The following is a 13,759-nucleotide window of genomic DNA, read 5'->3' on the forward strand; positions in this document are numbered from 1 at the left end:
CCTGGTGATACTAGATGATAACAGGTGATCCTAGGTGACATCAGGTGATACTAGGTGACACCTGGTGATGCCAGGTGATACTACGTGACACCTGGTGATACTAGATGATAACAGGTGATCCTAGGTGACATCAGGTGATACTAGGTGACACCTGGTGATGCCAGGTGATACTAGGTGACACTCGGTGATACTAGGTGAAACCTGGTGATTACCAAGTGACACCAGGTGATGCCAGGTAACATTAGGTGATACCAGGTGACATCAGGTGACGCCAAGTGACACCAGGTGACCACAGGTGACACCATGTGACACCGGATGACACCAGGCGATTACCAAGAACAGAAGTACAGTCGTTACAGTAAAACCAAGTCTGTCATGTGCGCCTGATTCTTCCCACTTAGTGTTAAGTTCGACGAGATGTCTCAATATACAGTGTGTGTTTCCAAAGTTCAGATCCAGGGGTCTATCTATCCATGTATCTATCTGTCTGTCTATCTACCTATCTATCCATCTATGGAATCTATCTATCTATTTGTCCATCTATCTATCTATCTATCTATCGATCTATCTATCTATCTATCAATCTATACACTCGTGGGAGAGGGAGGGGGAGAGGAGCCTCACCTGGGAGAGGGAGAGGGTGAGGTAGAGGAGCCTCACCTGGGAGAGGGAGAGGGAGGGAGGGAGAGGAGCCTCACCTGGGTGAGGGAGGGAGGGAGAGGAGCCTCACCTGGGTGAGAGAGAGGGAGGGAGAGGAGCCTCACCTTGCCGCGGGTGAGTGAGGGAGGGAGAGGAGCCTCACCTGGGAGAGTGAGGGAGGGAGGGAGAGGAGCCTCACCTTGCCCCGGGAGAGCTTCTCCTCGGCCGTGAAGACCTTGCCGCCACATCGTGGGCAACCTTCGCCAGGGGCGGCCGGGATGGCCGTGGTGTCGATGGCGGTGGAGGCCGGGTTGATGCCAGCCATCTGCTCCCCACCACTGAGGGAGAGAAACGACAACACTGGTTGCTTCACGCCCTTCTCCTCCAACACTGGCCCTGTTTCTCCAACATTTAACATGCTTTACGAACACTTGCCGTGTTTCTCCAACATTCACCACGCTTCTCCAACACTTGCAATGTTTCTCCAACACTTGCCGTGTTTATCCAACACTGGACACGCTCTCTACAACACTTGCCACGCCTTCTCCAGCACTTGCTACCCTTCTCCAACACTTATACCATGACTCACACACTACCCACGCGTGACCAACACTTACCACGCTTCTCCAACACTTACCACGCTTCTCCAGCACTGACCACGCTTCTCCAACACTTACCACGCTTCTCCAACACTTACCACGCCTTCTCCAACACTGACCATGCTTCTGCAACACTTCCCACGCCTTCTCCAACACTTGCCACGCTTCTCCAACACTTGCCACGCCTTCTCCAGTACTTACCATGCTTCTCCAACACTCGTCATGCTTCACCAACACTTACCAAGCCTCACCAACACTTATAACCACACTTCTCCAACATTCTCTCCCTCCCCACACACACACACACACACACACACATGACACTTGTCATATCACCAACACTTGTCACTCGTCACAAGTATTTGCCGTCACGCACACACACACACACACACACACACACACACACACACACACACACACACACACACACACACACACACACACACACACACACACCTGTCATGCGTCTTGGACACCTGTCATAACTGTGATGAGGTCAGGTGCATGACCCATGTGTATGACAGGTCAGGCACACAATGACCGAGTGACGCCGTAACATGAGAGACACACACACACACACACACACACACCGGACACTGACCGACACAGATAACACCGTCACACTCCAACCCCCCCCCCCCCCTTCAAACATAGCCAGTTCAACCCTTACATACGAGAATCGCTTAACGCCCATAGGGCGTTACACCCATACGCACTCTCGTACGCACTTCCATACGCACTTGACGCCGTCACACAACCCGTCACACTTCCCCGTAACACAGCCAATTCAACCCTTTCATACAAGAACCACTGAACGCCCTTCGGGCGTCACTCCCACACGCGCTCTCGTACGCACCTCCTGACGCGCTCTCGTACGCACCTCCTGACGCGCTCTCGTACGCACCTCCTGACGCGCTCTCGTACGCACCTCCTGACGCGCTCTCGTACGCACCTCCTGACGCGCTCTCGTACGCACCTCCTGACGCGCTCTCGTACGCACCTCCTGACGCGCTCTCGTACGCACCTCCTGACGCGCTCTCGTACGCACCTCCTGACGCGCTCTCGTACGCACCTCCTGACGCGCTCTCGTACGCACCTCCTGACGCGCTCGCGTACGCACCTCCTGACGCGCTCTCGTACGCACCTCCTGACGCGCTCTCGTACGCACCTCCTGACGCGCTCTCGTACGCACCTCCTGACGCGCTCTCGCACGCACCTCCTGACGCGCTCTCGTACGCACGTGCGCTGGCGGGGCTACGCCGCCTTTCTTAACTTACGGGATGTTCTCCGCGGTCAGTACGCCACCGCTGCCGGCAGCGAAGCCGTAGCCCTTGGGCCCGTACTTCTTGGCGTAGCAGAGCTTGCAGTAGATCTCGCCGTCAGGGGCGTCGCAACCCACCATGGAGTCCAGGGGCCTGTGGCAGTGGCAGCAGTTGTAACACCGTCTGTGCCAGCTGCGTCCCCTTGCGTGCATCTCCTCGGCCATGAAGACCTTGCCCCCGCAGCGCGGGCAACCGTGCCCCTCCTGCGCCCGGATCTTGCTCACGTCCAAGCGGGAGGCGTCTGCCTTCTTGCTCACCAGCCCCGGCTCCTCACCTCCCCTGCAGAGGAACGGAGAGCATGAGAGGAAGGGTCTTCATCCTCCCCCCCCCACCACCTTTTCCTTCGACTTCACTTCTTCCCTCCGACCCCCCACCAGTATGTTCCTCCCCCACCAGTATGTTCCTCCCCCACCAGTATGTTCCTCCCCTACCAGTATGTTCCTCCCCCACCAGTATGTTCCTCCCCCACCAGTATGTTCCTCCCCCACCAGTATGTTCCTCCCCCACCAGTATGTTCCTCCCCCACCAGTATGTTCCTCCCCCACCAGTATGTTCCTCCCCCACCAGTATGTTCCTCCCCCACCAGTATGTTCCTCCCCCACCAGTATGTTCCTCCCCCACCAGTATGTTCCTCCCCCACCAGTATGTACCTCCCCCACCAGTATGTTCCTCCCCCACCAGTATGTTCCTCCCCCACCAATAAGATCCTCCCCCTCCAGTATATTCCTACCATATCAGCATATTCCTCCCCTATTAGTATATTCCTCCTTCACCACCATATTCCTCCCACGCCAACATATTGCTCCTACACCAAGATGTTCCTCCTCCACCAACATATTCCTTCTACACTGCTCCACCAACATGTTCCTCCCCCACCATGCCCCTCCCTCACCAAACCCCTTTGACTATTGACTCACCTTGGCCAGTGAGTAATAACATTAAATGTTTGACGATGATGCAAATGGCTCTGCTAACAATGTTTACTTTGAGGTTTACTTCTGTAACAAAATCCTTGAAAGAAAAATATATATATATTTTAATCTTTTTGACCTTAAAAGCAAAGGTTATTACCGGGGAAACAAAAATATAAACGCGAGGAAAATGAAACACGGTAATTTCCCAAGTGCACTTTCGTGTCATAATCACATTATCAGGGGAGACACAAGAAGGAGATAGAAGACGTAGAACAGTCAGTTGATATACAAGGAAGAGATGTAGTTATGACGCCACCATCCAGTATCACTTGTTTACCAGTGGTGTCTAAACTACGTCTCTTCCTTGTATATCAACTGACTTTTCTACGTCTTCTATCTCCTTCTTGTATCTCCCCTGATGATGTGATTATGATAAGAAAGTGCACTTGGGAACTTATCGTGTTTCATTTCCTCGTGGACTCATAGGAATATATATATATATATATATATATATATATATATATATATATATATATATATATATATATATATGCAAATCTGTTGGCACACTTGATTAGAACAGTACTCATCTGATGCAATATTCAAACATGTGAGAGCTGGGAATGTTACCACATTAGAAATCACAACAAAATGCTAGTGTTCAGTTTTTCTCCTATTCGTATTCATGATATTATATATATATATATATATATATATATATATATATATATATATATATATATATATATATATGAGGGGATCTAGATGCGGGAGGAGAGAGAGTTGGCTGGCTGGAAATCCTCCCTCCTCTCTCCTACTCTCACTTCATCTTAAGATCTTCCTTGGTAACGAGATACCCCTTCAGATTACTTCCCCCAGGGTGCCCTGTGTGGCGCTAGGGTTAGGGTCCTTACATGATATTCTCAGCGGTCAGGACGCCACCACCACCAGCAGCGAAGCCGTAGCCCTTAGGTCCATACTTCTTGGCGTAGCAGAGCTTGCAGTAGACCTCACCGTCAGGGGTGTCGCAACCCGTCATGGAGTCCAGGGGCCTGTGGCAGTGTCGGCAGCTGTAGCACCGCTTGTGGAACGACTGTAGGAGGGGAGGAAATGGAACACACGATAAGTTCCCAAGTGCACTTTCGTGTCATCATCACATCATCATCAAGGGAGATACAAGAAGGAGAGAGAAGACGTAGAAAAGTCAGTTGATATACAAGGAAGAGAACGTAGTGTAGACACCACTGGTAAACAAGTGATTCTGTCCCATCGACAGGAAATATTGGCTCTTGAATCATTTGAAATTCTATGATTAGTGACGGAGATAAGACATGGCGCCCCTGGGGACTTGTCCACCTTCTAGAGGATAGTCAGTGTAGCCTCCAGTCCTTATTTCTACCCATGGATAGGTGATAGTTCAAGCAGAAGGCTCCCTATCCTCACATACGACTAATTATAAGAGAAATGGCTTTGACAAAGGGTCACAAACAGGCACTAGAATGAACATGAGGAGTATGTGCCAAATGACATTTTTTTTTCCCCGACTATATACAGTCGAAATTTGGTTCTCCATGACTCCTTATCACCATAAGGGCCCAAATTACCCTCCCCAGTCTGTCTGTAATTAGAACTCCTTCCTAATTACCCTCACCAGTCTGTCTGTAATTAGAACTCCTTCCTAATTACCCTCACCAGTCTGTCTGTAATTAGAACTCCTTCGTAATTACCCTCACCAGTCTGTCTGTAATTAGAACTCATTCCTAATTACCCTCCCCAGTTTGTAATTAAAACCCCTCCCTAATTACCCTCCCCAGTCTGTCTGTAATTGTAAACCCCTCCCTAATTACCCTCCCCAGTCTGTCTCACTCTAATTGAAACCCCTCCCTAATTACCCTGCCTAGTCTATCAAACTCTAATTGAAACCCCTCTCTAATCACCCTCCCTAATCTATCTCACTCAATTTGAAACATCCCCTCCCACTCCCTCTCCCTCATCATCAATCCATCATCATCCCCTTGAGAAGGGCAAATTGGAATTTGTTCTGGGTGATCTGAGGCAACGGTGTCACTTACCCTGTTCCGGACGTTGATCTCCTCAGCCATGAAGACCTTGCCACCACAGCGCGGGCAGCCTTGCCCCTCCTCAGCTCTGATCTTGCTCACGTCCAACATAGCTGTCTCCGGCTTAACAGCCAAGACTTCCCCACCTCTGTGGTGCGAGACATAGACACACACACACACACACACACACACACACACACACACACACACACGAGTCAGTACAGAGATAATAACATACACTTCCAGAAGTTACTGTAATGATTACATGAAGAGAAATATTCAGGAAATACTCAGAAATTTTTTGGCAGTTTATCCATAAATGACTGCATCCTACTAGATATTTTTAGTAGTAATAGTAGTAGTAGTAGTAGTAGTAGTAATAGTAGTATTAGTTTACTTATTATTAGTAGTAGTGATGGTAAAATTATTATTATTATTATTATTATTATTATTATTATTATTACCATTATTATTATCATTATTATTATCATTATTATTATTATTATTATTATTATTATTATTATTATTACCATTATTATTATCATTATTATTATTATTATTATTATCATTATTATTATTATTATTATTAGTTTCATATTTTTTCATACATATTCGCCATTTCCCGCGTTAGCGAGGTAGCGTTGAGAACTGAGGACTGAGCCTTAGAGTGGAATATCCTCACTTGGCCCCGTTCTCTGTTCCTTCTTTTGGCAAATTCAAAACGGGAGGGGAGGATATCCAGCCCCCGTCTCCCTCCCCTTTTTAGTCGCCAGGGATTTTAACGACACTTTACTGCCAGTGACACAGCCTCGCCAAAGGTGTCTTTCCAATCGGGGTGTCACCTCGTGCAGGCGGAGCCCGGTAACACCCACTTCACAAGTGTCATAGACGTGTGTACGTACAGGACGTACACACTGCAAAGGCGACGCCCTGACGTAATGGTGTCCCTCTGGGGAAAATGCCAAAGGACCCAAGTGACATAGGGGGAGGGACGTGAACGAAATGGACAGGTGAGGGGGTGGTGTTCCCCCTTAACTTACGGGATATTCTCGGCGGTTAGGACGCCACCACCGCCAGCAGCGAAGCCGTAGCCCTTAGGGCCGTACTTCTTGGCGTAGCAGAGCTTGCAGTAGACGTCGCCGTCTGCCCCATCACAGTGCACCATGGAGTCCAGGGGTCGCTTGCACACCCGACACTTGAAACACTTCTTGTGGAACGGCTGACGGAGGGAGGGAGGGAGGTCTTACTCATCGAGGTATTGATAACCAGATTATATATATATATATATATATATATATATATATATATATATATATATATATATATATATATATATTGGAAAGGATCACGATTTTGCGCGTGATCAAGATATTCCTATGAGTCCACGGGGGAAAATGAAATACGATAAGCTCCCAAGTGCACTTTCGTGTTATAATCACATCATCAGGGGAGACACAAGAGAGAAATATAACAGTCAGTTGATATACAACGAAGAGACGAAGCTAGGACGTCATTTGGTATACATGTATACCAGATGGCGTTCCAGCTTCGTCTCATCGTTGTATATCAACTGACTGTTATATTTCTCTCTTGTGTCTCCCCTGACGATGTGATTATGACACGAAAGTGCACTTGGGAACTTATCGTGTTTCATTTTCCCCGTGGACTCATAGGAATATGTATATATATATATATATATATATATATATATATATATATATATATATATATATATATATGTATATGAAGCACTGATAACTAGATTTTATAGCTACATGTATGGTAGAGAAACTGCTGGGCGTATTTGCTTTCATCCACAGGGAGAGAGTTTAGAAGGAGAGGCAAAGTCGAAACGTGTTAATGAAACATAGATTAGAATAAGGAAGACGAGATAAATAGGCCTTTATTGATAAATAAATGTATTGATAGAAGCCTGTGGTATAGACGTAACAGGGGAAAAAAGTAATTTGATTGAAAAATGTAAATTAGTTAAGGACTCAGTGAAAGAACTCCATGGGACATGTTATGTCGTGAACGCTCAACAAAATATGGAACTACATTGACTTATAATGTTGTTAAAAGCGACATTGTTGGACGGGGAATTATCCCATTTCATCATTTAACTCAATAATGGACAATATGACCATTTATCTTTATCCTAAAGTACACAGGTCATTCAGAAAATGAAAATATAAAGTCGTCATTAAAACAGTTTGGGGAGGGGAGGGGGGGTTTAGGGTCGTTACGACCAAACAGGAGACATGGTGGATGTCACAACCAAGGTGTAGGGAGGATGGTTGTTCTAACCAACATGTAGGGGTCAATTAGGGTCAATCAGATACAGAGGTCAGAGGTCATGGCTTGCTACAACGTAAGTGAGGCCACTAGCCTAAATCAGAGAGACAGATGTACTTAGATATAGAGGGACGTGTCATAACCAACAGACAGGGACAAGGGGGGGCGTGTCATAACCAAGGGGGGACGTGTCATAACCAACAGACAGGGACGAGGGGGGACGTGTCATAACCAACAGACAGGGACGAGGGGGGACGTGTCATAACCAACAGACAGGGACGAGGGGGACGTGTCATAACCAACAGACAGGGACGAGGGGGACGTGTCATAACCAACAGACAGGGACAAGGGGGGCGTGTCATAACCAAGGGGGACGTGTCATAACCAACAGACAGGGACGAGGGGGACGTGTCATAACCAACAGACAGGGACGAGGGGGACGTGTCATAACCAACAGACAGGGACGAGGGGGTACATGTCATAACCAACAGACAGGGACGAGGGGTACGTGTCATAACCAAAGCAGGGGGGGGGGTGGTAAAGAGGTCTTCGGGAGGTCCTCAGAACTTACCCTGTTCTTGGCCATCATCATCTCGGCGCTGAAGACCCTCCCCCCGCAGCGTGGGCAGGGCGTCTCTCCCTCGGCCACCGGCAAAATAGCGTCGGGGTTCCCGTGGGGTCGCACCAGGGGGGCGCTACGTGGAGCAGGAGGAGGGGAGAGAGAGAGAAGGGTTCGTGTTGATATTGGGGGGGGTCTTCTTTATAATGATGGTCTGGTGTGTCTGTGGGGGTCATGTGTGGTGGTGGTTTGTGGCCATGTGTAGTGGTGGTCTGTGGCCCTGTGTGGTGATGGTCTGTGGCCATGTGTGGTGGTGGTGGTTTGTGGGAATGTGTGGTGATGGTCTGTGGCCCTGTGTGGTGATGGTCTGTGGCCATGTGTGGTGGTGGTGGTTTGTGGGAATGTGTGGTGATGGTCTGTGGCCATGTGTGGTAGTGGTGGTTTGTGGGAATGTGTGGTGATTGTGGTTTGTGGGAATGTGTGGGGGTGGTTTGTGGCCATGTGTAGTGCTGGTCTGTGGCCATGTGTGGTGGTGGTCTGTGGCCCTGTGTGGTGATGGTCTGTGGCCATGTGTGTTGGTGGTCTTTGGCCATGTGCTGTGGTGGTCTGTGGCCATGTGTGGTGGTGGTCTGTGGCCGTGTGCTGTGGTGGTCTATGGCCATGTGTGGTGGTGGTCTGTGGCCCTGTGTGGTGATGGTCTGTGGCCATGTGTGGTGGTGGTCTGTGGCCCTGTGTGGTGATGGTCTGTGGCCATGTGTGTTGGTGGTCTTTGGCCGTGTGCTGTGGTGGTCTGTGGCCATGTGTGGTGGTGGTCTATGACCATGACCTGATGGTGGTCTCTGGCCAAGTGTAGTGCTGGTCTATGGCCATGTGTCTTGATGGTACGTGGCCATATGTGATGGGTATATCGTCATGGTTCAGTGTGTGGTGGGTATATCGTCATGGTATAACATGTAATGGTTCGCACTGTGACCTAGGTAACCTCAGGTCCAGGGTTCGAATCCCAGCGCCACCCTTCATATGGGACCGCCATATGTGGGGCATGGATCATGACGGTGGTCATCTATTTTGTGCTTTATGTGTCCTGTACATAGGGTGGATTTTACCCTATGGGTGTTTTAAGTGTGTGTGTTGCATTGTATTGTCGACCATGTGTTCGCAATATATAATGTTAGTAAACCCACTCTGTTAATTGTGTCCTTATATATATATATATATATATATATATATATATATATATATATATATATATATATATTTCATACATATTCGCCATTTCCCGCGTTAGCGAGGTAGCGCTTAAGAACATAGGGCTGAGCCTTAAAGGGGATATCCTCACTTGGCCCCTTTCTCTGTTCCTTTTTTCGGAAAAGAAAAAAACGGGAGAGGAGGATTTCCAGCCCCCAGCTCCCTAGATATATATATATATACATATATATATATATATATATATATATATATATATATATATATATATATATATATATATATATATATATATATATCCCCCAGCCTAATCTTGGTATCCATTTCATCGACCAGCCCTTTGGGCAGGATGAACAGCTTGATTGACTGTGGACCGACTGCCGCCACCAGGATTCGAACACCATGCACTCGAACCCCACCACCCCACTCCAGGGCAGCCCCAGCATCGCTACCGGCTTAAAGCCACACATTAGGTCCACATGCAAATATAAGACTAAAATAATCATGTGAAAAAGACATTTGTTTGCGTACAATGTTTAAATAAATTCAGTAAAACTCATCTGATTTGGTGTTAATTGATTAGATTCATCAAATAAAGAAGGTTATTCGTTAGTGTTAATAAATATAAACATAGGGTTATAAACCACGATCATTTCTTTATCAAGAGATACAGCAAGACTACAGGGAGTGCTATAGCAGGGGCGAGGTCCAGTTCCACATCTTGAGAACAAGAGGAAGACTTTAGGTTCACAAGCATGTGGAGGAAGGAGCAAAAAAAGTGGGGGGGGGGGATTGGAAAACGCACACGGGAACTGCTGGACACACACACACACACACACACACACACACACACACACACACACACATACACGTTTTTTTTTTATATATATATATATATATATATATATATATATATATATATATATATATATATATATTTTTATATATATATATATATATATATATATATATATATATATATATATATATATATATATATATATATATATATATATATTCCTATGAGTCAACGGGGAAATGAAACACGATAAGTTCCTAAGTGCACTTTCGTGTAATGATCACATCATCAGGGGAGAGACAAGAAAAATTGTGATCCTTTCCAATATATCTATATATTTATATTATACTTTGTCGCTGTCTCCTGCGTTAGCGAGGTAGCGCAGGGAAACAGACGAAAGAATGGCCCAACCAACCCACATACACATGTATGTGGACATACATGTCCACACACGCACCTATACATACCTATACATCTCAACGTATACATATATATACACACGCAGACATATACATATATACACATGTACATAATTCATACTGGCTGCCCTTATTCATTCCCGTCGCCACCCCGCCACACATGAAATAACAACCCCCTCGCCCCCGCATGTGCGCAAGGTGTCGCTAGGAAAAGACAACAAAAGCCACATTCGTTCACACTCAGTCTCTAGCTGCCATGTATAATGCGCCGAAACCACAGCTCCCTTTCCACATCAAAGTCCCACAAATCTTTCCATGATTTACCCCAGACGCTTCACATGCCCTGGTTCAATCCATTGACAGCACGTCGACCCCAGTATACCACATCGTTCCAATTCACTCTGTTCCTTGCAAGCCTTTCAACCTCTTGCATGTTCAGGCCCCGATCACTCAAAATCTTTTTCACTCCATCTTTCCACCTCCAATTTGGTCTCCTACTTCTCGTTCCCTCCACCTCAGACACATATATCCTCTTGGTCAATCTTTCCTCACTCATTCTCTCCATGTGACCAAACCATTTCAAAACACCCTCTTCTGCTTTCTCAACCACACTCTTTTCATTACCACACATCTCTCTTACCCTTACGTTACTTACTCGATTAAACCACCTCACACCACATATTGTCCTCAAACATCTCATTTCCAGCACATCCACCCTCCTGCGCACAACTCAATCTATAGCCCACGCCTCGCAACCATTTGACATTGCTGGAACCACTATTCCTTCAAACGTACCCATTTTTGCTTTCCTAGATAACGTTCTCGACTTCCACACGTTTTTCAACGCTCCCAGAACTTTCGCTCCCTCCCCCACCCTATGATTCACTTCCCTTCCATGGTTCCATCCGCTGACAGATCCACTCCCAGATATCTAAAACACCTCACTTCCTCCAGTTTTTCTCCATTCAAACTTACCTCCCAAATGACTTGTCCCTCAATCCTACTGTACCTAATAACCTTGCTCTTATTCACATTTACTCTCAGCTTTCTTCTTTCACACACTTTACCAAACTCAGTCACCAGCTTCTGCAGTTTATCACCTGAATCAGCCACCAGCGCTGTATCATCAGCGAACAACAACTGACTCACTTCCCAAGCTCTCTCATCCACAACAGACTGCATACTTGCCCCTCTTTCCAAAACTCTTGCATTCACCTTCCTAACAACCCCATCCATAAACAAATTAAACAACCATGGAGACATCACACACCCCTGCCGCAAACCTACATTCACTGAGAACCAGTCACTTTCCTCTCTTGCTACTCGTATACTTGCCTTACATCCTTGATAAAAACTTTTCACTGCTTCTAACAACTTGCCTCCCACACCATATATTCTTAATACCTTCCACAGAGCATCTCTATCAACTCTATCATATGCCTTCTCCAGATCCATAAATGCTACATACAAATCCATTTGCTTTTCTAAGTATTTCTCACATACATTCTTCAAAGCAAACACCTGATCCACACATCCTCTACCACTTCTGAATATATATATATATATATATATATATATATATATATATATATATATATATATATATATATTCAGTGGCTTCTGTATTTCTATCAAGTCGTAAATGTTTATATACCTGTCTGTCCAACTCTATATATATCTCTATAATCTCTCTAACTACAGATCTAATCTACATATCTACATGATAGACTCACACACAGATGTCTCAACACGGGTCATGCACATGCCTACAGAGGGTAATAAGGTCAAGGACACATATGAGTTTGAACCTACGAGTCGGGGTCACACTGTAATGTCCCTCCTCCATGACCGAATCCATAGCCTTTGGGACCAAATTTCTTGCCGTAGCAGACTGGACGTTGAAGGGGAGGAAAAGAGAAAAAGAGAAAAAAAAGCATCGTTATTGGTTAGCGGTAACACCAGAAGTGGCTGATAACGAGAGAGAAACATTGTTTAGATATGTATATATATTTGTATATATACATATATATAAATTAGGAAGAGAGAAACACTCAAGGTCAGTTGCGTGTGCCGACGAGACCGTCCCCTCCGCCGTTCCTGCTGTGGGGAAGAAAAAGAGGGTTTGGCATTGCAACTCGTCACAGTCGAGGAATGTCTGTCAAGATTAGCGATTTGTGGTTGCTACTGTTAGCGTTAACTGCTCACTTCAACACATCCGTCACGCTAAAGTTAGCTTTTGCCCGCTCGCGTCAGCCGTGAACGTGGGCACGTCTGAGAACTGCGTGTGAAATAAAATGAAGCGAAATGATCATAAATGAAAAGAAAAAAGAAAAAAACAAAGGAAAATTTTAAAAGCACAGGTTAAGAATATTTTGTTAAGAAATAAAATGCAAAAAAAAAAAATAATTCCATTTGAGATATTTTGTGTTTCTTGGAGGGCGTCAACAGTGCTATTGTGTGAGCTGGTGGTTGACGATCTCTTGGTGAGACCCCCCCAGAATCTGGGGGTGGGTGGGGGGGGTGCCAGAGACCCCCCTGTCCGGGCTGGGAGGGGGGGGGGGAGACCATCCCTCCCTCACCAGGAATGGAGGTTCCAGACACCACTCTTCCAGCACCTGGAACAGTGGTTTCTAGACCCCTCCGTTCCAGCACCCGGAATAGGAGGTTCTAGACCCCGCTTCTCCAGCACCTGGAAAAGTGGTTTCCAGACCCCTCCCTTCCAGCACCTGGAATAGGAAGTTCCAAACCCCCGCTCCTCCAGCACCTGGAACAGTGGTTTCTAGACACCATCTTTCCAGCACCTGGAACAGTGGTTTCCAGACCCCCTCACCCTTCCAGCACCTGGAACAGTGGTTTCCAGACCCCCACCCTTCCAGCACCTGGAACAGTGGTTTCTAGACCCCATCTTTCCAGCACCTGGAATGGGAGGTTCCAGAAACCACCCTTC

The 13,759-nt window shown here is 46.5% G+C and overlaps 2 protein-coding genes across 6 annotated transcripts in view; one reads left to right on the forward strand and one right to left on the reverse strand.

Annotated features, from left to right (window-relative positions):
- The window catches only part of LOC139765818 (uncharacterized), a 403,015-nt gene that overhangs the window by 174,127 nt on the left and 215,129 nt on the right, over positions 1-13,759 (forward strand). The window lies entirely within an intron of this gene.
- Positions 1-13,759, reverse strand: part of Mlp84B (Muscle LIM protein at 84B) — an 81,778-nt gene that overhangs the window by 22,190 nt on the left and 45,829 nt on the right. For all 5 annotated transcript variants that reach the window (XM_071693617.1, XM_071693614.1, XM_071693615.1 and 2 more), the window contains exons 4-9: positions 8,401-8,524; positions 6,575-6,753; positions 5,547-5,682; positions 4,389-4,567; positions 2,516-2,839; positions 839-977 (exon numbers count right to left, since the gene is read on the reverse strand). In XM_071693617.1, the coding sequence (XP_071549718.1) occupies positions 839-977; positions 2,516-2,839; positions 4,389-4,567; positions 5,547-5,682; positions 6,575-6,753; positions 8,401-8,524 (1,081 nt within the window). The remainder of the gene's footprint in view (positions 1-838; positions 978-2,515; positions 2,840-4,388; positions 4,568-5,546; positions 5,683-6,574; positions 6,754-8,400; positions 8,525-13,759) is intronic.

Source organism: Panulirus ornatus, chromosome 56, assembly GCF_036320965.1.
Source record: "Panulirus ornatus isolate Po-2019 chromosome 56, ASM3632096v1, whole genome shotgun sequence".
Lineage (NCBI taxonomy): Eukaryota > Metazoa > Arthropoda > Malacostraca > Decapoda > Palinuridae > Panulirus > Panulirus ornatus.